Source organism: Fukomys damarensis, unplaced genomic scaffold, assembly GCF_012274545.1.
Source record: "Fukomys damarensis isolate Sample0158 unplaced genomic scaffold, DMR_v1.0_HiC HiC_scaffold_21, whole genome shotgun sequence".
Taxonomy (NCBI): Eukaryota; Metazoa; Chordata; class Mammalia; order Rodentia; family Bathyergidae; genus Fukomys; species Fukomys damarensis.
This window is the reverse complement of record NW_022900933.1, coordinates 30,986,222-31,010,588: the sequence shown is the minus strand read 5'-3', so window position 1 is coordinate 31,010,588 and position 24,367 is coordinate 30,986,222. Positions and strand designations below refer to the sequence as shown.

The 24,367-nt window shown below is 50.8% G+C and overlaps 1 protein-coding gene across 2 annotated transcripts in view; it reads left to right on the top strand.

Annotated features, from left to right (window-relative positions):
- The window catches only part of Ccdc88c (coiled-coil domain containing 88C), a 117,521-nt gene extending 95,271 nt beyond the window's left edge, over positions 1-22,250 (top strand). For both annotated transcript variants that reach the window (XM_033766762.1, XM_033766763.1), the window contains 9 exons: positions 433-619; positions 3,769-3,914; positions 5,977-6,066; positions 6,637-6,875; positions 12,333-12,524; positions 13,957-14,025; positions 16,197-16,265; positions 17,267-17,535; positions 20,097-22,250. In XM_033766762.1, the coding sequence (XP_033622653.1) occupies positions 433-619; positions 3,769-3,914; positions 5,977-6,066; positions 6,637-6,875; positions 12,333-12,524; positions 13,957-14,025; positions 16,197-16,265; positions 17,267-17,535; positions 20,097-21,107 (2,272 nt within the window). In that variant the 3' untranslated portion in view covers positions 21,108-22,250. The remainder of the gene's footprint in view (positions 1-432; positions 620-3,768; positions 3,915-5,976; positions 6,067-6,636; positions 6,876-12,332; positions 12,525-13,956; positions 14,026-16,196; positions 16,266-17,266; positions 17,536-20,096) is intronic.
- The last annotated feature ends 2,117 nt before the right edge of the window (positions 22,251-24,367 follow it).

Below are 24,367 nucleotides of genomic sequence, written 5' to 3'. Positions count from 1 at the left end.
TTTGGTTTTTTGAGACAGGGCTTCACTGTATAGTTGAAACTGACCTGGAACTCACTGTGTAGCCCAGGCTGGTCTCAAACTCACAGTGATCCTCCTGCCTCAGCTTCCCGAGTGCTGGGATTACAGGCGTGTGCACCATTCCTAGCACTAAAATCTTAATATAGAAAGGGATAGGATATCAAAAATTTATGGTTGAGGCTGGTGTCTGAGCTTGCCTGGTCAGTTTCCCTCCAGCCCCAGTGTGGTGGCCGTTCCTTAATTGAACCCCAAAGAACACAGTTTGAAAACCAGTAGTTTCATTTAACCCTCTCATTTTACACAGAGAGAAGCCCTGAGAGGTTGTGGCTTTCTCTGGGGTTGCGCATCCTGGCACTGGGCCAGTCCCTCTTTGGAGCATGCTTCAGCCCCTTTGCCACGCTCTCTGCTCCATAGGGTCACTTTCCTGCACCAGCAGCTGAAGGGGGAATGTGAAGAGCTGCACACCCACACCAAGGAGCTGAAAACCTCATTGAACACCTCACAGCTGGAGCTGAACCGCTGGCAGGCGCGCTTTGATGAGCTGAAGGAGCAGCACCAGACCATGGACATCTCGCTGACCAAGCTGGACAACCACTGCGAGGTGAGGCCCCTGTGTGGTGGGTCACAGTGGAGCCTCACAGGAGTTTTGCTCCAGGAGAGGGAGTGGGTGGCCAAGGCACTGGAGTGGGGTCAGATGTTGCTTCAGTAAGAACGTGTCAGGTGCTACCTGTGTGACTTCACCCAGAGGGGCAGTGGAGGGGTGGACACTGTTTCTTCTGTCCTCTGCCTGTGTCCATCCTGTTTCCAGATTTCTTCATTTCATTAGCCACGCTGTTCTAGAGACATGGCTGAATCTGCCCCATCTTGGGGTTTGGTTGCCACGCTCAGGATCCTGGGGCAGTCAGGATGAAACTGATTGAAGGTCTCCAGCTTCTGGAGCTGTCCTTTCTGGTGCAGTGGGAAGTGGCCATCGTAGGCAGCAGATCCTGAAAGGGATCATAGATGACTGAGATGCACAGAGATAGGCTGGGTAGCTGGGCGGGGGGGCGGGGGGCAGAGGCCTTGCCTTTGACTTGTGCTAGTGCTGGGAGGCATCACAGAGAAGGAAACCAAAGCCCAGGGACTGTGCAAGGCATTAAGATTCTGACTTTTTTTTTTTTTTTGGTGGTTTTTGAGACAGGGTCTCACTATGTAGTTGAGATTGACGTGGAACTCACTATGTAGCCCAGGTTGGTCTTGAACTCACAGTGATCCTCCTGCCTCAGCCTCCTGAGTGTTGGGATTACGGGTGTGCGCCACCATGCCCAGCAAGATTCTGACTTCTAATTTTAATTTTATTAGTACATGTTTGCAGTACACAGTGATTACATTCATTGTGGAGAACTGGCACACATATATAACACATCTCAATTCTTTTTTCTTTTCTGTTCCTTCAAAATAAAATTTTTTTAATAAATTTTATAAATACAGATTAACAGCCAGACTGACCAGCTAAAGAAGTATAAAACACATAAGAATCATACTAAATCAAGATACTTATTGTTCAAGCTGGATTACATGAGCTTTTTTTTCCTTTTCTGTCTTTTATTTTGTACTTTATTCTTGTATTGGGTTTCTCATGTAAGAGAGACAGTGCAATATTAAGCTTGTGTGTCTGATTACTTCGCTTAACATTATAGTCTAAAGGTACATCCATTTTCCTACAGATGATTCAAAGCTTACCCTTCTTTATAGCAGAACTCCACTGTGCATAAAAATACATTTTCTTTATCCATTCATCTCTGGGTGAACATATAGGCTGCTGTTATGAATTGTGCTTCTGTGAACACAAAGCAGTGCATTTGAGGAAACCATATCAGGCTGCATGGCAAGCCGCATAGAAGGGGATGCATTTGTGTCAAGAGTGGAAGGACTGGCAAGGTGTGGGCCTGGGAGTGTTTCATGGAAAGGGCTGGTTTGCAAGGTGGGGATGGGGGCTGTGGGAGAGCAGGCGTAATTTGGTCAGCTCAGGTCATGAGAGGGGACCGGTGAGGGGCCAGAGCACGGATGGCAGATTGTGGGAAGGTCAGTGAAACCCCAGGTCTAGTGGGCCCCAGATGGGAGCTGCTTTATCATGACAGCTTGGGCTGTCATAACAAAATGCCACAGCTCGGACAGGCTCTAACCCTGGCAGGCAGGTAGCCACCTTCCCATGTGTCCTTATGCATGTGGTATTTTTTCTGTGTCCATGGTGTCTCTCTGTAGGTCCAGATTTCCTCTTCTCCAAGGACACCTGTCCTGTCGGTTTGTCCATCCGTGCCCTCATAGCCAGATACAGTCACATTCGGAGTGACTCAGGATCAGGGCTTCTGTGTATGAATTTGCAGGATGGGTCTCCGGCTTGCACAGAGTGAATGTAGTAGGGGCAGGGCAGGCCTCCCCCCCACCTCTCCTGAGCTGCCCGTGTGTCGTAAGTCCTCATGAGGGGGACAAGCATCTATTGTGTCATCACTGAGACAGCCCCATCTGGCCCGGGATTGGGAACTCAGCCACAGCAAGGGCCCAGTGGCACAAGGTCCCCAGGTCTGCAGCCATGCCAGGCCTTTGCAGGGGCTCATGCAATCTCCAGGAAGGATGGTTCCTGTGTTGCCCAAATGGTTTTGCAGCAATGATCTGGAAATATTTTTAGTGAAAGGATCATCAGTCATGATCTCCCCTCCTTTTCCCTTCCAGCTCTGCTCATCTTGTTCCCCTAAGCTGTAGTAATATTCCAGGCTGTTCATGGAGAAGCAGAGCTGTTTGGCCACTGAAGAGGCTGGAGTAGCGCCTGCTTTCCACCTGGGGTGCCCTGGGCCTTTTGCTGTGTTCTTGTCTGTCTCACTCGGTCGTCACAGTGACCTGGGAGCTGGGGTCTGCATCCTTGTCCCTTTTAATGGTGAACTGGACCCAGTCTCTACATCCAAAGCCTGAGACTTTACTACTACACTACAGGAATATTCTAGAACAGAACTTGGTAAACTTCAGCCTACTGGCCAAGTCCTGCCTACCACATGTTTTTATACAGGCCACAAACTGAGAATGGTTCTTAACATTTTTTAATGGGGAGAAAAAATGAGCAATAATATTTTGTGGTGAGTAAAAATTATATGGAATTTAAACAGCATCTAGAAGTAAAGTTTTGTTGACTCAGAGCAAGGCTTGTGCGTTCTCATGGTACCAATAGCTGCCTTTCTGCTGCCAGGGCAGAGCTGAGTAGTGAGCTATGACAGACACTGGATGGCTTGAAAAGCCTAGAATTGTCACTTTTGGTCTCTGGGTAGAAAAGGTATGCCACTTCTCTTAAAGCAGAACATGCTACATATGCAGTGTAACAAAATGAAATTAATTTTTTTTTAATGAAATGGGTGTCTTGCCGCATTGCCCAGGCCAGCTTTGATTGCCTGCCTCAGCTTCACACATAGTTCCTCCCATGTACAGGCACATGCCACCACTCGGGGTGAAACTTCCTGCTCTGTCTTTCCCGTGTTTAACCTTCAGCCTCCACTGCGTGTCTCAAGTTGAATACATGTTGGCTTGGACCTGCTGTGCTCTCAGTGCCTGGCAGCCTCTGGGTCGGGCAGTGCTGTGTCGGGGGCACATGGGCAGGCGGTGGGCTCTGTAGAGCTTTCCAGGCAGTACAGAGATGACCCACTTGACCTTTCCTTCTTTGGCAAGGTAGGTGGGATCGTGGGGGTCACGTGGTGCCTCAGCCGCTCTTGGTCTGTGTTTCAGCTGCTCTCCCGCCTCAAGGGGAACTTGGAGGAGGAGAATCATCACCTCCTGAGCCAGATCCAGCTGCTGAGCCAACAGAACCAGATGCTCCTAGAGCAGAACCTGGAGAACAAGGAGCAGTACCATGAGGAGCAGAAGCAGTACATGTAAGGGGCGGGCTGGGTGGACCTGGGCTGCTGTCCCCACCCCCACGGCAGCCCAGCCTCTTGAGGTCCTGGCTTCTCCTGCCTGGCCTGTGACATTCAGAACCACTGGGGGGTGGCCAAGGGCAGGGGGCAGATGGTGTTACCAACATAGATTTCCTTGCAGTGGTATGAGTTTCTGGAGTGGTGCTAGTTAGCTTTTGTGGGCTTTATCTAAGACACTGTTCATCACCAGAAGCTTCCTTAGCATTGAAGTTTACTTCTAGAAATGATACCAGTTCCAGAAAGACAATACATCTTGCAGGTGAGACTTCTGAACTCTGGGGAGTTAGGTTTGCTGTGCACTGTTTGTCCTCCCCTGGCTGGCAGTTAGGAAGTGCAGGCCCCAGCAGGCTAGGTCCAGGAAGGGTGACAAGTGTGAGCATTGTGTCTCTCAGCCATGGGTTGGGGAGCTACACAGAGGCACGGGAGCGAGGGTGGTAGGAGCCAGTGCTTGCTGCTGCCTGCGATGAGAAGGTGGCAGCTTGGGAGGGCGGAGAAGGGGGTGTGGTGTGGAAAGGGCAGGTAGTCTGGGGACAGGGACCACTGGGGGCACTGGGAAACAAGGCCTGAGAGGTTGATGTTTAGCCGTTGAGAGCTCCCCTGCCCAGCCGAAAACCTTGGAGTCACTAGGAAAGGGATGTGAGTCAAGGAGGCCTAGGAAGCTTCTAGAAGTGGAGGACAAGAGGAAGAACCCTGGTGCTTGACGCGAAGTAACCCAAGGTATATCTCCAGAGTCCAGGGTGGTTTGATCACTCTGGGCCGTGGTGGGACTCCTGGCGCTATGCTGGTGTGAGTGTGGCAAGGGCCAGAAGAGACATGCTTGTGGAGGACATGGTCACTGTGAACCCCTGGCTGCCATCCCCACTCCCTCCAGGGCTGCCTGCCTATCTGCTCACCCGTACCTATTGCAGGATGGTTTATGTGTGAACCCACACTATAATTTCGGGGTAGGAATGACAGTTGCTCAAAGCTGGCACACTATAATCCGTGAGATGGAACTGACAGCAGAGGTTGGGCAGGTGCTGACTAGAAGGCGCAGGAGCCTGGTCCCAGGGGGGTTATGGGGTGACGCTTTTACATTAGAGAGCGTCTGCGTCAGTCCAGCGGGTTGGCACCCTTCCTAGAACTGCTCTGGGCCGGTTGTGTTTGTGGGGCCAAACCAGCCACAAAAGCAGTGTCACAGAGGCTGGGGAGCCTAGCTATGAAGATGGTGAGAAAGCACAGACCCTGAGCTGAGACCTTGGAGGAGTGCGGCTGGTGGTCAGGGCTACACTGTGGCCGCTTTGCCCAGGGTGCAGCTCCACAGCGAGGGCTCGGGAAAACCCATGGCTTAGGCAGAAGCTCAACGGCTTCAAAAACAAAGGAGCCCAAGCAGCTGCTTCTGCTCTGAACCTTGTTTTCAAGAGAACTGTTGACCATACGGGAGGCTTCTAGAGTCGAATAGAAGCACTCCTGACTCCCTAGGGAGCAGAAGTGCTCTGTGACAGGTCAGGGTTCAAGAGGTGTCTCTGGTTCTTGGTTTGAAAGGCTGAACTGCTTTCTAACATTTAGAAGTCAGGAGATGCCTCTTTGCCAGGTCGGCTCCCCTAGCCCAAGTCCATTCCCACGGGGCAGCGATTCTCTGAAGCTGGCCACACCAGTGCCCTCAAGCTTGCTGCAAGGCCCCACCACTCCCCCTGGCCTCCGCAGTCCAGCTTGCTCCCTATCTCTGCATCGCCCCTCAGAGCTGTGGAGTTTGCTCCTGTCGAGGTTTTAGTAGCTGCGCAGCCTGTTATGGACCCACGTCAAGGTTCTGCCTTTGCTGAACAGCTGCCCTGGTGGTTTCCGGGTCACAGGGCTCCCCAGATCCACAGCAGATGCTTTTGTTTGTCTGTTTCAAACTCGGTGACTGATGTGGTGACAGCCACTCCTGGGTCTGAATCCCAGAGAAACACAGACCTCTGCTGCAGGTGGGAATGATGAGCAGATTCGTTTTATTTAATGTTTGATGGATTTATAGCTTTTCTTTCCCTTCCCTTCACAGAGACAAATTAAATGCCTTACGGAGACAAAAGGAAAAATTGGAAGAGAAAATCATGGATCAGTACAAGTTCTATGATCCCACCCCAAAGAAGTGAGTTGCTCTAAGATTTAATGACCTAAAGATGACCTTCACAGCTGGCTTTTTTAAGGCGAGGCAGCGGGCCCCACCTTACCACCTTGCTGGCCCCCTGTGCTCTCCAGCTTGTCCTGTTTGGTGGCAAATGTTAGCCGACCTGGATGAGACAGACTTAATTTAACCAGGAACTCTTTTAAGAGGCAGAATCTGTGGTCTTGGAGCCACTGAAGCCAGGTGGCAGGATGGCCTTGTCAGGTTTTTGTGTTAGGATTTAACGGGATGTGGACAGTCACGTTCCCGTGTGGGAAGCATCAGGTGGAACACCAGCTCCAAAGGTGATCATGGTAGTGTTCGTGAATGTCGCCGTCCTTTTTTTTTTTAATGTGCTAGGGGCTAAACACCAGGACCTCACAAAAGTTAGGCAAGTGCTTTACCAGCGAGCCACACCCCGGCTCAGTGCCACCATCCTAAATCCTGAGTAAATGACCAGACTTCACAGGCTGAAGATAAAAATTCCATGCAATTTAGGGAACCCTGGGTTATGGGAGTGTTGTTTGTACCTTTTAAAAATCTCCCTCCAACTAGGAAGAACCACTGGATTGGAGCCAGAGCCTTAGTGAAGTTCATCAAACCAAAGAAAGAGGGTTCCAGAGAACGAGTAAAATCAACTGCAGACAGTCCTTCCTGGCAGCCTGAGTCCACAGAGCTGGCCTCACCATCAGCCACTCAGCCTCTCAGGTCACAGCCGGAGAACCCCAGCAGTGCCCCTCTGAGCTCAAACTGTGCTGAAGAGCGTGATGCTCACAACGGGCCTGTGGGGAAAGGTAGGAGCGGCCACCTGGCTGTGGTTGGGCTCAGGAAGGGGGTGTGCATGTGTCAGTGTGGGACTGTGAGGGGTGTGTGTTCCTTCCACTGAACCAGGTAGACAGTAGCAATCTGTGTCCCTGTTAGCGTAGTGTCCCGTAGAACCCCTTTGCTACCTTAGAACAAGCAGTGTCCATTGCATAGATTGATAGGTATCTGAATAGCCAGAGTTCCTATTTTACAGGTCCCAAAGAGACAAGCACAGTAGCATATGTGTGTTGGGTGTCCCTGGGATGTGTCAAAGGTTTGCACTAAGCGGTTTTCTGTAGGGAGATCCCAGGTGCATTTAACACATCCTTCATGTATCCAAGCGCTTCAGGAAGTCCTGGGTGGTTCCCATCTTTTAGCCTTTGAAGGGCAGGTTAGGGTTTCTTCTCCAGCCATGGGACACAGTATCTATCTTCCTACAGGATGGTTATTTGGAGTGTGCCAGGGGTTCCAACGTAAGAGCAGGATTTCTAGTTCTGCGTCCTGTATTTTATTAGTGCTCAGAGGCGAGGTCGTCTAACCACTACTTTATGCACAAGAGGAAAATGACTGGCAATCCGTAGTGTGGTGCTTGGCCACTGAGGAGTGTTATTACACTCTGGTGTAGTAAAAGAGCTCTTCCAAAAGACAGGTGGGCTTTTATGGACACACATAAAATATAAATACAAGCAAGAGAAATTGCTTATTGCAGTGACAGTGCTCTCACAGTTAAACTGCCTGGCCTGCGGTGACTCTTGTAAGACATTGTTGAAACTGTGCCCTGATTTCAGACCTGCTAAGGTATGAAAAGCCTGTGCCTTAGACTCTAGCAAACACAGGTTTCCTTCAACACTGAAAATTTCAAATTTACTTCTTTTTTTTTGGTATTGGGGATCGAACTCGGGTCCTTGCGCTTGCAAAGCAGGTGGGGGAACCACTGAGCTAAATCCCCAGCTCTTCGCATTTACTTCTAAATGCCAGGCCTGTGTCCTGAGTGATTTAAATCTTTACAGAAGACACCAGGACTTCTGGAGATCATGTCAGGGAACCTGGTACTCTTGGGCTGATGATCGAGCCCGGAGGACCGGTGACAAGTACCGGTTGACTGGTGCACAAGCCTTTCATGGGTGAGATTCTCAAGTACTTGTGTGTCACTGTCAAGAGCAAAAAAGAAATGTGCACAGGCACACACATGGTTTGGGGATGGGGCTCACATGTCTGTTACGGACAGGGAGGAGAGTGGGCGAACAGCTCCTCTTCGAGTAAAAGATACCTAGGAGGCCTGTTGCTTCACACTGTCATGCTAGCTGTTGGTTGAGTTTTGATATTTATCATCTCAATTTGTATCATTTCGTACATTGAATTAACTATAATCAGTCTAGTTGAGTGAGAAAATTTTCAGACCAAAAAATGCTTGCATGGTCCAAACAGTTGAACCGATCCATGAACGAGCAAGTCAGTTGTATTTTCTGGGAGCAGCTGCATGGCTTGAGCCTGTCTCAGGGCTCAGCTCCCTTTTAATTACTTTGTGTGCTGTGTCTGTCCCATTTAATCTTCACTGCCCTCTGAGGTAGGCATCAGTGTCCCCCGATACACACACTTTTGTGTGAGTGTGTGTGGTACTGGAGGAGTTGAACCCAGGGCCTTCAGACTGAGCTACATCCCCCGCCCTTTTTTAATTTTTTTAAAATTTTAGGCGAGATCTCACTAAGTCCTGAATTGCCTAGGCTGGGCTTGAACTTGTATGATCTTCCACCTCAGCCTCGAGAGCTGAGATTTACAAGCTCACCACCAGGCCCTGCTGCTATCCATGTTTAAAGCCAAGAAAGTAAGGCTCAAGCAAGTTAAACACTTGGTGCTGAAGTAAGAGGGATCTGAACACAGGTCAGCCCCAGCCAGCACATGAGCTTGTGCTGCCTTCAGGTCAAGATTCTTTGATCCCCAAAGATGCTAAACAAATATGCCTCAGGTCTCCTGCTTAGAGCCCCTCCCTGAGCTGGACAGCAGGGTCACCAGCAGGCTTTTGTGGCATAAATTGTCCCTTATTCTGTGCTGTGGGCCATGGCCACCAGGTGGTGCTGTGGAGAAAGAAATAGCATCAAATTTGAAACCCCAAACTCTTAGGGTGGTAGGGCACACCAGTGATCCCAGCTACTCAAGTGCCTGAAGCAAGACAAAATTCACTGCCACCCTGAACACTTTAGCAAGACTCTCTCAAAAGTTAAAAAAAATAAAAAAGCTTGCCCCTTGGTTTCATTTTCCCAGTACCAACACAGAAAAGAAAAAATCAGGTTAGTGAATGCTGAAACAAGACATGCTCATGAAGTTAGAACAGTTGTCTGCTTTGCCAAGATTGTACATTTAAGGCCGGGGATGTAGCTCAGTGGTGCTGTACCTGCCTTGCAAGCGCAAGGTCCTGAGTTCGACCCCTGGTGTGTGTGGGGGGGGTTATATATTTAAAGGGCTAGGAGTGGAGGAGAACTAAAAGGAAATAGTGGCTTTTCTTGGCATTAAGGAGTTACGGGTATGAGAAAGGCGTTTGATTGTATCTAGATGCTTCCTGGCAAAAGAAGTGATTTGGGATGCAGAAGTGCTTAGTGGGTGGACCAGGCCGTGACAGCAGGCTAAGAGCACGCCATGAAGGGCTTCCAGGGGTTTGAAGGAGACCCGGAGCAGTCGGAGCTGAGTTGTCTGAGACCCTGTCACTTAACACGGATGAGTGAGAGAAGCTGGGTCCTACCTCAGCGAGCGTTCTTATTTAATAGCTTACCCCGCTGAGATTGAAGTCATCTGAACCGTTGGCTCCTTGGGTGGTGTGTAATTCTCCTCATGTGCTGAGTGAGTAACTGGGTGGCATTAGGTGCCACTAACTTAACTAAATTAAGTCAGAACATCAGTGACTCCCTGATCCCCTATTCAGCTGAGACATTGGACCTGTCTATCCTGGGTTCGGATGAACTACTGATTACCTTAGTGCATTTTGCTACTTTAGAGCCACTTGTGATTATTGTTAATTTCGTTGTTTTTCCTTCCTTTTCTGGGTTATCCGGGTGATAACAATTTAGCTGCTCAGCACAAAAAGAGTCCCTTTTTGAGAAGCAAAAGCAAAGACAAAGACAAGGCTCCAACGGCCCACCCGACTCTGTCTAAACGCCTGCGGTTCTGGTCTTCCTCCGACATCCCGTCCTCTCCTAACGAGCCTGTCTCTTTCTCAGACATTGGAGATTTCTAATCCCTTCCTTTACCATGTGTCTGCACCACCATGTGTCCTCCTCCATTTCTGAAATTCAGAGTCAGTACCTAAAGGCCGCATGGCCTACAGTGGACCCCCTGCTCCTGACCCAGTTCCAAATTAGCCAGCGTGGATTCTGAGTTCCAAGTAGAAGATGAGTTGTCACACTCCCTGGATGTTTCTTCAGCACAGCACAGTTTTAGGGGACCCTCGGGACATAACAGCACGTGCCCTTGGGCCAGGATGTCCACGCTCAGTAAGTCACGTGACTGTGTGTCCCCGCCTCTGCAGGCTTATGTCACGCCCATGTGTCAAGCAGAAGTGGTCAGTGTCGCTGTGCTTCCTCCAGCAAGTAGCCTGCATCGAGTAAGGTTTTACAGACTTTAAGCAGCTACAGTTAAAATTGCTGCCCTTTTGTCCCCCATCTTTGTCAGAACACTGAGTCACTGGCATTGCTAGTGAGGCCCTTGTTAGAGGTGTTCAGTGTTTGGAAGGATCTATTGCTCTAAGCATACGAACAATTGGATTGATTTTTGCCCAGCCAGAGTCACGCCCAGAGTGAAGTTTTATGGCTGTGCTGTGCTCCTCCGACATCTTGGATGCCAAGATTAAAACAGCAGTGGACAGAAAGAACATCAGCACACAGTTCACACCCAGAGCCAAGGAGCATGCTGGACAGGGCCCACCACCCACTGCAGTCCTCCTGTCTGTCTCCAGCCACTCTGGTCCCACCCTGGTTCAGCCCTGTCCTTAGGCCACCTGCGTGGCTACTTACATGTTTCCCCTGAAGTTTCCAGTTCAGTTTATCTGAAAAAGACAGATTATTGTTGGTACTTTGCTGTAAAAGGAAAACAAGTGTCACTATAAAAGCAAGTAACCACACAAATAAACCCATAACTCTGAAAGTGTTACAGTTGGCTAATGTCCTGCTGGCTCCATCTCATGACCCTTGCTTTGGGAGCACTGGGCTGCCTGGGGCCTGGTCCCTAGAGCCCTGTCCTCCTCGCATGCTGTCAGAATCGCGCTGTCTGCTTGCCTGCCGCTCACACTGCCTGTTGCCCATTGCCCATTTCCACATCGCCCACGGATCCTCATTTCCACCTCACCCCTGGCATGGCCTGTCCCACTTCATTCCACCAGACTTGAATCTTGCTTCTCATCAAGGTTATCTTTCAAAATCCAAATTTTCCAGCTGGGTGTGCTGGCACATGCCTGCACTCGGGAGGCTGAGGCAGGAGGATTATTGTGAGTTTAAGGCTAGCCTGATCTACAAAGTGAGACCCTGCCTCAAAAAACCAAACAAAACAAATCCAAATTTGCCCTTGATTTCAGATCACAGTATCTGGGCACAGTGGGCCCAGACTCTGAGATGCTGGGAGGGCAGGCAGATGGTCCAGTCTGTGGAGGAGGGGAAATCTCCCTGATACTCATGGCCCTTGGACACAAGTAGTGGGATGGAGTACAAAATGCTTTGTCACCTGTTAGGAAGCCCAGCACATTCTTGTCTTGTATTTGAATTGCCCACCCTCTCTTCCACTTACTTTTCTTTAATATTTTTTGTGTAATTTTATTTAATTTTCACAAGAGTATGTATTCTTGGTAGAAAAATTAACACTGCCCAAAAGCCTAGGATACGAGGTAAACATGTCACCTTGTGGTCCATCTTAACCATGAAGAGATGGAGGCTTCCCTTTTTAGATTAAAATTTAGGGCTGGGGATTTAGCTCAGTGGCACCTCACCTGCCTCACAAGCACAAGGTCCTGAGTTCAATCTCTGGTACCAAAAAAAAGAAATAGTAAGGTGAAAACAGTTGTGAGGTTGGCAGTAGACCTTGCTCCGAAAGCTTTCCTTTAGCACGTGGGGCTCAGGTCTGGTGTGGACCTAAGTGGAGCCATCCAGACCCTTGGCAGGGAGGCAGGGACAAAAGTGGGGCCTGGTAGAGGACTTGTGCCCTGCATCCCCGTGCTGTACTCATGCCTGCATTGGATTTATCCTCCTGAGTTCTCCGTTTCCTCCCGGCCTTCCAGGCCTGGCTGTCTGACCCAGCCTGGAGCCGTAGTGGCCTTGTGAGTTAGAACCTGTACATTGGGGTAGAAGGGGCAGTGCCCAGCTTCTGTGGTCCATGTGCCTGCTACGTCTGCTTCGGGCCTCAGTGTGCTTGCCCAGTCTGGGTGCGGCTTGTGCAGCCTCACTTCTCAGTGTCCTCTTCTGCCCCAGGCCCTGGGGATCTAAAACCAAAGCGAGGGTCCCCACACAGAGGCAGCCTGGACCGCACAGATGCCTCCACGGACCCAGCCATGAAGTCCTGGCCCTCAGAGCTGGGCTCCCGGACATGCTCGGCCTCGGTGATCACAGCAGCAGCCCCCTCCAGTTCCACCCCCATCCCCCGGCACCCGGGTCGCCCCAAAGGTGAGTGTGGGTCCTTCCAGAAGGATAATTTGAGCCCCGATCCTTCCTAAAAACCCCAGCTCAGAGCCAAAAGGGTGCCGCAGGGGATGAGCAGAGGGGTCTTGCTGAGACAACCCTGGGTGTCCCAGATGTGGGTTCAAATCTCAGTTATGCTTTCAGCCAGGAACTTTGGACAAGTTAACCTCCAGGAGGCCCAAGAGTCATGGTGAAAGGTCAGATACCCTCGACCCCCTCCAGCATATGGCTGTTTGTGGCACCATGTGGCACCAGCAGAGATGAAGTGGGGCCAGGCCCCAGGGTTTAGGCTAAAACCAGATACTGCCCTTGTTCCCTCACACTGGGAATCTAGAGGCGCTTTCTCCAGAGGGTATCAGGCTTGGATGTCCATTGACACAGCCGAGGCCCATGGTCCCACATTGAGAATGTGATCAAGGAAGGATTTACAGGGTTACTGGCTCCCAGGATGTCAGGCTGTGTGTGTTCACATCTTCAGTCACAAGAGTAAAACACTCTGAGTAATTTCATTAGCTGGAGAGATTCCCAGTGGAGTGGCTCAGTCAGCATTTGCCAAGTCAGGCCTGTGCAACTCCCATGAGAGAGCAAAACCAAAGCCAAAGGTACCTGGAATAAGCTGTAATGTCAGGAAACATGGAGATGAAACTTGAAAATGCCTAACACCAGTAGAGTCAGAGATAAGAGAAGCTGCTGTACCCATGATACAGGAACAGGAGGCTAGAAAAAGGAGCAGTATGGGAGGGTGCATCAGCACATTAAAAATGTGAATAGGGAAAGGTAATGCTTAACACAGGAAAAGACACTGTAACTTGAGAGACGAGAGAAACCGCCAGTGGAGTTGAAGGTGACTGCTCTGCCTCTGGGTGTTGGACATCTAGGTTATTTTTCCTGGTGAGGGCACCCACTCAGCTCTGGGAGCCTTGGAAATGCACAGTGTTGGTCCATTGGGCAAAACAAAATGACACAGACAAGGACCTTCACCCCAGATGTTCATTGTTAGAGTGGGGACCCTCTTATCCGTGTCCGGTGATGAGCGAGTTCCTGGGCCTGTGTCTGGTTAGAGCGCTGGGTGCAGGGCCGTCCTGAGAGTTGGCGTCTCCCCTCAGGGTTGTCACCTCCTCATACCCGGTCTCTAGGCTAGAGCTCACCTTCATCTTCAGGTCCCTGTCATCGCATAGGACAAATAGGTAGGAGTCAGTGTGGATGTTTCTCCTCTTCCAAGCTAGGAAATAAGGGGAAGGATTGGACAGGCAAGTGCTCACAGTACTGCCACACTCCCTTCCATCTACCTGAGAGCAGGACGCTGCCACCATTCAGGGACTGTCCAAGGAACACCGCTGGCTGTCCAGCCCAGGCAGGGACGCCCATGAGTAGTACCTGTTTCAGAACTGACTCATCTGCTGTATTCCCATCGCAGGCTACAGTTCAGACGACAACCTCTGTGAGGCATCCCTGGAGCTCGAGGGCGCCCCCAACAGGCAGCACGGTGAGTGGCCATGGGGGTGTCCCTTTGGCTTGGGCCCCATGGCAGGTCTTTGTCCATGGCACTTTTCCCAGGATCTCCCAGGCTTCCCTTCTCTGCCCTGTCCAGAGGCCTGAGCACTAACTCCTGCTTGCACCTCTCCAGTGCTGGGAAGCTCACTACCTTCCTAGCACCCCAGTTTGGGAAGCTGTGCCACCCCTGCTCTAAAGTGCCCCTCATACAGGAAGCATCAATTTCAGGAAGGCCTGTTATTGTCGACCCCTGGGCTTTACCTGTTCATGGTAGCTCTGGGTTGTAGTAAGTCTTAGAAAATGTTAGAAGAGGATATTGTAAAGTTCTGCAGAAAAGGAAACAGTAAATGACCTCAGGCTCCTCAAAAATTACAGGTTGCTTTGGGTTAGACTCTCCCTCCTCCTCCTCCTCCTCTTCCTTCCCACCCCCTCCTTCCTCCTCTATTTCTTCTCTATGCACTTCCCTCTCCTCCTCTTCCCTTTTCCTTCTTTATGCTAAGGATTGAACCCTGTTCCTCACACATGCTTGGCAAGCACTCTACTGAGCTATGCTCCAGTCCTCAATTTTTGAAAAGCAACCCTAGAAGGCTCAGAAAATCCTTTGAAAAAATTTTTTTTACACTGAATTCAGTGTACGTCAGAGTTGCTGGCAGTAAGCGTGGGAGCTAGCGTGATCTCCTACCCTGTCTGCTGTGTCAGAAGTGTGAAGATGTTGACATTCATGCACCCAAGCTAAACATTTACGATTTCTTTGAGTAAACACAGGCTCTGCAGTGAGACCATTGCCCTGGGGATCTCTTCTGTCCTTACCCCAAGTGGAGACCACACAACTGGAGGAAGCCCCTGTGTACACTCGTTACGTCTCACCTCGAGGCCAAGAGTTTTTTCTGCAGTGTTTTGCCTCCACAGCTTCTCTTATCATGAGAGGGAAGGGAAGAGAAGGCATCTGCAGTGCCTTTTCCTTGTCGTGACACACTGCCTTTTTCCAGAACGATGTGCATTTATTTGTTTCAGATTTTCCCTTCTCAGAAAGGGAACTCACTCTGCTGTTTTGCTGTTCCTGATCAGCACGTCTTTTTTGGCTCATCCCCGAACACTGTTTGTTCAATCTTTCCCAGATGCCTACTGTTTGCAGAACTCATCAGCATTTGGGAACTGAGCACCCTATAGACTTGGGAAACCTTGGGAGCAGCTTCTCCCTGGGAACCCCAAACAGGCTGTCTAGAGTTTCTGCCAGCTCCCTGGAAGGTCCGCCTGGCATCTGCTTGGGGTGCGGCTGTCAGGATGACTGAGACACTGTCCCTGGCCTGCAGGGACTTGAGCCCAGCGGGATAGCTGTTTTCTCATGAGACACTGTGATGCGGCAGGCTGCTGGAGGAGGACCACGAGAGGTCTGTGGGCCCTGGCAGGATGACCCACCTTCCCAAGGTCTATAGCATGGCACTGCCGAGCAGACCCACTCAGGTGGCACCCACGGCAACCAGGAATATGCGTGCCCTCCATACTTGTCATGTAAGCCTTGACTTTTCCCTTTGGAACAGATCTAAATTTGAAGCAAATGATGCAAAGGAGCTGATGAAAGGCAAATAACCGGGGGGGGCAATTTTGCTCCTTCTTGTCGCTCCTCGTCCTGAGGTCTGAGCACCCCTCTATCTGGCCGCCTGCAGGGACGCTACCCCATGCACAGGCACCCGTTTGCATACTTATATGTGTGAATGCACACTGCCCTGGACAGCGCCTTATCCCTGCCTTGGAAGGGGCTGGTCATGTGTGTTCCGGAAAGCTCTCTGCAGTGATTTGGCTGCCCCCGACTTTGAGCCTTGGTCTCTCCAGAGCAGTCCTTTGTCTGCATCCTACATCAGGCTCAGGGATATTTCCTTTGTTGCTGAAGTTGTTTTAAAATGCAGCTCTACCTAGTAAAAACTGATAGCCAATGTTGCTGGTCATCCATAGCCTGCCATGTGCTGTTCCTGGCATTCTGCTGGTGCCGCTAAGTTGGTCTAGGAGCATTCAGAGAATGCACAGTTCTTCCTTCCTGAGGATGCTGACCCTCACTTTGGCATCAAGTATCTTTGGTCACATGCTTTACTCAGATGAGAAGGTTTTTCCAGCGACATGCATGGTCCCTGGCCTCTTACATTAAGCATCACCATTTCCTTGCAGTGTCTCGGCCAAGCAGCTTGGAGAGCAGCAGAAACACATCTAGCAACAGCTCACATCTGAGCCTCAAGGGTAAGGCTGCCTCTGCCGAGTCTTTTAAACAGTTATTCAGATGTTTGGCTTTGGGCTTATGTTATGTGTAAGAGATTAAAAACTCTGGTTAACAAGACTTGCATATGCATTATGATACATTTGTAGGCCACTCAGTGAGATTTCAAGCTCAGGTTAGGGAGTTTGAATGGATTTGGTTTCAGATCATTTCTGCCCCTTGTTCTGAGGACATGAGCAGGTCACAGACATAAGTGAGCTACAGCATCCTAGAGTGGAATAGGGTCAGTTGTCTCTCTCCAGCATGGCCAGAGAACATAGTAATTGGAAGAACCTGCGTGCTGTTATGTGCCCTCTTTCCCTGGGATCATAAATTTTTTAAAAAAGATTTGTTTCGTAGCTTCCACTTGGCCCCCAGTACAGTGGTGGCAAGCCTAGGACACCCATGTCACAGTGGGCTGTTGGTATCACTGAAACCTCTAAAAGTTTTGGTGTCACTGACGTAGCATGTAGTAGGTGTTAATCAAACTTACAATAAATGGATGAGGGCTAGTGAGTATAACAGCTGCTGATAGTGTGAACTTTAGTGCTGACTCCAGCCCAGGTACTAAAATTGGAACAATAAAGGAGATTTGTGTGGCTTCAGTGTGAGGAAGACACACAGATTAATGAATCCATCTATATTTTTACTCACGGTGAACTCCAGGGTACAGTTTATACTTCATTACAAACACTTTCCACTTATAGCTTCTATATTTTTTGACCCAGGGGAAACTGTTAGTAGTCCCGGGAGATAAGACATTTTTACATTTAAATTTCATCTCATGTTAATTTTCTTTTAAAAGTCAAAGTGAAGCACCGAAGGAGTCCCAAAAAGTTCTTGAGCATCCAGAATCATAGCCAGGGGGTGTCAGCCCTGGGTTTGGGGCAGGATATTCTGGGGCCCAAGTTTTGAGTAAGCCAGAGGCAGCACAGCACCCACCAGTGGCAGAACAGGGAGCTGACACTTGCCCATCTCTGCCCAGGTTCCTCTGACCAGCTCCATGGACACTCCGAGAGCTTCAGCAGTGAAGACCTGATCCCTAGTAGGGACCCCAGCACCCTGGGACGTGGTGCCCTTAGCCGCCATGAGTATCCCCTACCCCGGAATGGGCCTCTCTCCCAGGAGGCTCCCCAGAAGAGGGGTGCAGCCACAGCCCACCCTGGAGTGCGGCCCTGCTCAGCCTCCCCCAGCAATGAGATGGTCACCTTGGAGGAGTTCCTGGAGGAGAGTAACCGCAGCTCCCCAACCCATGTGAGTGGCTGGCCTTGGAAGGGCGCCTCAGGCCTCCTGTCTCCTGGCTGAGGACTGGGCTCAGGAAGGGGTACAGTGGGGCTGGTATGGCTTTGGTGCGGGCTCGCTCTGCTGTGGCAAGATGTCAAGATCCGCTGGCCAACAAATCACCCCCGGCCCTTAAATCACAGGGTCTGCGTTCTCCTAGGTTTGAGGTGAGTCTGTGTCTACACCAAGGGTAGGGTGTGACTGGAAGTCCACTTGCAGGTCAGGATCTCACACCAGGTTTTATGATAGAGCCCTGACTGCTTCTCACCCTGCATCTTCTCGAGCAGCAGTTGACAGCATTGGAGGGCTTGGCGGGCCTTCAGAAGGCTAGAGAGCAAATGTTTTAGACTTTCTGTAGTTCTGTTGCAGCTTTTCAGCCTCACCACTAGAGAAAGCAGATATTGTCCACATGTAAGTGAATGGGATCAGCTCCTGTGCAGTAAACTTTGTGTTGAAGACACCGAGATTTGAATTTCATGTTATGAAATAACCATTCATTCATTCATTCATTCATTTTTTTTTCTAAAGTGTTACTGGGAACCCACCCTAGGGTCCTGTGCATGCTGGGCAAGGGCTCCACCACTGAGCTACACTACTTTTATTTTATTTTCTGGTCTCACTAAGTATTTTAGGCTGGTCCTGATGTCACCACTTAGCCCAAGATGGCCTCGAACTCACAGCAGTCCTCTGCCTCGATCTTATGAGTGCCAGGATTACAGGCGTGCACCACCACACCCAGTTTAACACTACTTTTGGTTGAGTGATTTGGGAATAAAAAACCCTTAGTTCACAGGTTGTAGGAGAACAGGTGGCAAGGAAGGCCCAGCCTCCAGGTTGCTGACCTCTGCCCTGCACTCCCAAGGCCACCCACCGACAGACCCTCCTGCCACCTTTGTGCTGCTCAGTGTCACCTGTGTGTGCTGCCTCTGCAACTGGGCGTGCTCTGTCTGAATTCAGTAACACGAGCTTTTGGGTTATTGAGTGTGTGGAGTACATGGCTTTCGCGTTGTTTGAATGACAGTGACACGTTTTGATACTTCCATCTTTCTCATTCCCCTTAAATAAACACACCTGGACTTTATCTGGCCATGTAGGAAACTACATCCTGTGCAAACGGGCTGGTGACACAGAGACTATAAGATAGTTGTTCAGTGGATATTTATTGAGCACCTGCTGTGTATGGGCAGTGTGCATGGTGCCTGTTATTGAAAAGCAGCAGGCCAGTTTATCAGCAGGTTGGCATTGCCTGTAAAACTCATAGTTGACACAGAAAGGAAACATACACATGGTCCTTGTGTCCCCTCTTCAATCTTTAGGACATTGGTCTTCACTAGCCTCATGCTCCTGACACACCCTCTGCCCTCCCCAAGCAGGCTCCTAAGGCAGACAGCACCTCTCAACCTAGAGAAGTGCCAGCAGGGCCCCCCGAATGTCCCACTCCCTGAATGTTAGTGGTGCTGGGGCTCCCTTGGTGGACAGGGTGCGCCCTGCCAGGTGGCTTTGAGATGGAAGTAAGTGGTTTGGCACATGCCCTTAGAGCTCCTAGCACAGCTCCCAGCTCTGTGGTGATTCACAGTGCCTGTGGGTACCAGGCTCCAGGTCTCACTGGACTCCTTCTGGGGTCTGTGCTAACGCAGCAGGGTGCAAGGCAATCAGGTCCTCTGTCAGTAGTGTTCGTGAGTGAGCTGTTGGCAGGTGACACCCAACGGGTCACAGAGGGCCAGGTCTGACTCCATCATTGGGCAGCCTCTGACCTCACATCCTGCCTCCATGATCTTCCCTCCCTCCTTCAGCCTCAGGAGGCTCCTCTGCTTGTCCTGTCCTCTGCCAGGCTGGGAGGGACTGAGCAGAGTCAGAGATCTTGGCTTCCAGGGCGGTGGTGAAAGATAACTGCTCACTAGGCAGGGGAGGCAGGGCCTGGGGCAGCAGCCTAATGGGACCAGTCTGTCACCTGGGCCATCCTGGGGCACTTGCCTTCCTGTGCTCCCTCACTGTCCCTGCTTCTGGGACCTCTGCCTCTCTGGCTGCCAGCCATACCCCTCCCCCTCTGCCTATCTCTTCCCTTTCTCAGACCATAAGAAAGATTGGGGCGGCAGTGAGGGTTCTGGCTTTCCAGGCGCAGGTCTTTCCTTGTCCTCACAATATTCTGAGCCTGCTGGAATCTCAGTCACACCAGTAGCTTTCTAGATGCTACTCTGTGTGGTGGAAAAAGGAGAAATAGATTGAAATAGTTGTGGTCAAGCTATCACAGCAGAACCACTGGCTTTGTGGGAAGTCATTTCCCTCTCTGGATCTGTTTCCGTATTTATAAAGTTAGCAGGATGCCTGGGTGGTACCTGGAGTTCTTTCTCAAAGATTCTGGGCCACCTGGCCCCCTTGCCACCTGACCCTTTCTGGGACCTCGCCCTGGAGAAGCTGGGCAGGGGCAGGAAACTTCAGTCCTGGCCATGGGTGCCCCGGTGCACCCTGGAGGAGGAGGCTCCCAGACCTGCAGGCCCTCACTTTCCGCTCTCCATTTTTCCTCTTCTCTACAGGACACTCCCAGCTGTCGGGATGACCTGCTAAGTGACTACTTCCGAAAGGCCAATGACTCCCCGGCCATCGGAGGCCCACCAGGACCTCCTGCCAGGAAAGAAGGAGCCAAGATGCCTACCAGTTTTGTGGCCCCCACCATCAAGATGGCCATTAGCACCTCTGAGGGGAGGCAACTGAAGCCTGGGCATTACGTGAAGCCGAACTTCAGACCAGCTGAAGCAGAGGTCCCAGCGGGTGCCCTCCCAAGACAGGCCCAGCCTCCCCAGAGCCTGTCTCTGGGCAGACCCCGGCAAGCCACAATGGCCCCTGCCAGCCGGAGTGCATCCCTGAGCCGTGCCTACAGCCTGGCCTCCGCCGACCTTCTCCGGGCCAGCGGGCCAGAAGCCTGCAGACAAGAGTCCCCTCAGAAACTGGGGGGTCCTGAGGCCTTGGGAGGCAGAGAGACAGGCAGCCACAGCCTGCAGAGCCCTGTACCTCCCAGCTCTCATAGCCTGGTACGGGAGCGGACCCCACTGGCGGGTAAGGCTGATGCCTCCTGCCAAGGCTCCGGCTCCGGCTCCGGCTCCCGAAACCGGCCGCCAGACACCAGGCGCTTCTCACTGGCTCCCCCGAAGGAGGAGAGGCTGGCACCCCTGCAGCAGTCCGCCACGGTCCCAGCTATTGCTACCACCACAAGCAGTGGTGGCAGCAGCTCCCAACTCCAACACTTCTCGCCTGCTGCAGCCCCTGCCACCAGGACCAAGCCCAAAATGCCCCCACACTCAGGGGAAGTAGCCACCATTGTCCCGGTCCGGGTGGGACTCAGCCTCTCAGAGGGAGACAAAATCCTGGGGCAGGGCCATGCTGAGGGGCTCCTGGCCAAGAGCCCTGGTAGGTCTCCTGACTCAGCTCCCCATGCCAGCAGGAGCCCTGAGGACTTCAGCCGTGGGGGCAGCTCAAAGAGCACCCCAGCATCCCCGGAGCCAGGTGGGGACCAGCAGACGGTGTGGTACGAGTACGGCTGCGTGTGACTGTCTCGTGGATCAGCAGCTCCCGAACCTTAAACTACTGATGCGCCTTCTGATCCCGTGGCCTTTCCTCCTATTTATCCATGGTGCCGGGAAAGGGTTTAAAATGGAGAAAGGGTTCCCACATAACTGTCCTGTTGGTCTTGTAGATGAAAACACTGTGCCAAGTCCTAAGAGGAACACTCTCCCCAGTGTGTGTGGCGTCTTCTGTGTCTACAGCGTCTCGTAGCTGGTGTCTTTCGAACAAATCCGCTTAGCATGGGGACCACTTAGAATGCAATGATAAAACCCACTGACCCCAAAGCAGACACTATTTGAGTGGACCCTGGTAGAACACTCATTTGCAACCTGTTGACCTCCTTTAAGATGTGCATGTGCACACGCACACACCAAGCTCACAAGGTGGGCTCAGCTGGTAGCTCTGGAAATCCCATTCCCTCCCAAAAGCCATTAGATCCTAGGGGAAACCCGGGCTTGCCAAACTACCAAGATCTGGAGGGCAGTGAGTGAGCAGAGCTCATCATGAGCTGACTTAAAAACCAGGAATGTTACATCCTGTCTGGGTCCAAACTCCCCTTCACCCCAGGCCAAGGTAGCCTTCAGGGCCGGTTATAGGTGGCTTTGGGCACTCACCTCCCTCCCCCAGCTGGCTCCTGGGCTCTGCTTGGTGACCTCCAGGGACTGGACTCCCTAGCTTTCTCTGGCTCACTTTTCTACAAACACTGGATCAGCTGGGGCACAGGGCAGAGGGAGGCCCCAAACCTGGCCCTACAAGTGTGCACATGGGAAGCCTGTCTACAAGCAAGGTGCACACTTGGTTTGTGATGTGGCTATAGTGCCCAGTTTCCCCCATCTCAGATGGGGTGTTATTTCTGAATAATGCAAGTAGAAACCAAATTTCTTTTTAATATATTAAGTATGTACACACTTGTAAAATATATATTCGTGGGGGGGTCTATTTATGCTCCATTTGGAGTTCTCAGGAATCTTACCTGCTGCTCTGTGTATTTGGTCAGATTCCTGACACATTTAGTTTCCTATCGTAAAGGTGCTTTTCCTGGGTCAGACTAAAACTATTGACTTTTTCTTTTTTGGGGGGTACTGGGGATTGAACTCGGGTCCTTGTGCTTACAAGGCAGGCCATGGAACTGCTGAGCTAAATCACTGGCCTGTTGACTTTTTCTTAAAGATTGTTTTTCCCTTTTGACTTAATGGGCTGAGGAAGAAATGAGACTTGAATGTTAACAAGATCCATTGTAGGGGTATTTTGGGTTGTGTGTTAAATAGCCATTCATTTTGGAACACAAGGGTGGGTAGTAATAAAACAGTGGAACAGAAGGAAGTTCTGGCTCTCCTCATTGCACATTATTGGCAGTGCCAAAGGGGGCTGCAGAGGCTCTGCTGAGGTGCCCAGGTCTCCTGGCCTTGAAATCCATGGTTTGCTTTGCCAGTAGGTACACGAAGCCACCGTGCAGTGGACCAGTAACCTATGTGGATAGCAAAGTTTCTTATACAGATCCCACTTCTGTGATTCCCATATTACATCTAAGTCAACATAAACCAAACCTTTCCCTCAGTCCCATACTGGGGATTGACCCCAGGGACTCGAATGCGAGGCAAGCCAGGCTAGGGCTGTGCCACTGAGCTACACTCCCAGCCCAACTGAATCTTTTTTTTTCCCCCTCTGGTACCTGGGATCTAACAGAACTTCACACTTGCCAGGCAGGCAAATCTCTTGAACATGTAGTTTACCTCCTGCTGGGGCAGGAGCTCAGCTTAATTTTCCAGAGGTTGCTCAGCTCCTAAAGTCCTGAATTAGGGTCTTGGAGCCCTCTGGGAGGAAAGCCTCCTGCTGAAGTCACCAGTGTCACAATCCAAGGTAAGGTAGTTCTTCTGGTCACTTGCCAGTGCATTCACCCTAAGTGACCTTCTTGGAACCACCCTTCCTGGCCTCCACAGTAGCCACACCCAGCCTCCACAGGGCTCACCTCGGGGCACACCCAGCCCTCATCACCTCTCCTCTCCTGGACAAGCTCATGCACATCACAACTCTAATTACCAACTCTTCCCAGAAAGCTCCAGGCCACCATCTTCAGCCCCAGCCTCTGGAACTACATGTGTGTGTGTATCCTGCTTGGATGTCCCAGTCACCTCCAACTCAAAATGGCCATCGCTTGGCTCATGTCCCCCAAAGCTGGACCTCTGTCTCTTACCTCCTCAACCCTGTCCTAATACTCAGTGGACACTGGACATCTCCCTCCGTGGAGTTCCCGTCCATGACTCCATCCGCTACTTTCAACTCAGACCGCTGCCAGCCTCAGGTGATGACAGCACCACGGGTCACTGTCCTGAGAGACCCTCCCATCACAGCCCCTCCTTAATCTCAGACCTCACCCTCTGCTTCGGGATGATGTCTGGGTGTTAATTCCCCAAGTGGTGCCTCTTCATGCCTACATCTTGGGTAAGGTCTGGCTGCTAAAAGAAAGATAAAATCATCTGTAGACGGGCTCCCTTGGTGAGGACATAAAATTGGGAGGAGCACAGCATACACCTTAGCATCCTGGCTCTTGGGGGTGTGTGTGTATGTGTATAAATTCTATTGATATAAAGAATGTGTGGCACAAGGTACAAATAATACATTTTATTGTAAAATCAACCAATTGATTCTCACAAAAAACCTGATTTGTGCTACCCCTTTCTCTCTGTAGCTAATTTATGAATGACAAATGACCACAGCTCCAATGTGATTGTTGCTTAATGTTTTCTGTGTTACCAAGAAAGATAAAAGGGGAACAAGTCAAAAACCTATGTCAGACTTCATTCATTGATGATATGCCTGACTTCGCTGAATCAAGTAGTTTCTGAATGCTGGACAGACATTCCCACAATTTTCTGTGCTAGTCACTCGATAATGCCCTCAGATATGGTGTGATTTATTTAAAATTGAGATATATTCTGTAATATTCACCCAACCCACTTTTAAATTTACAATATTAACATTTTCTCCATCGCTGTCTTAAGTCTAGAGATTTAAAAGCATAAATCAAGCCCTGACTATCCTTTTTCCCATTTCTGTGATGTAAATGCTGTGCGGGGCTGGTGACTGCACGCCGGGGATGGCAACAGAATAGAACGTCCGGCCTCCAAGCTCAGCAGCCCTTAGGGTCTGCTCCGGAAGCGTGGTTAGAGGGCCAGGCTTCTCTGCCACACCAGGCACACTGGCATTGCCACCTGGGCTGTCTGGAGGCTGGGAAACTGTCTCC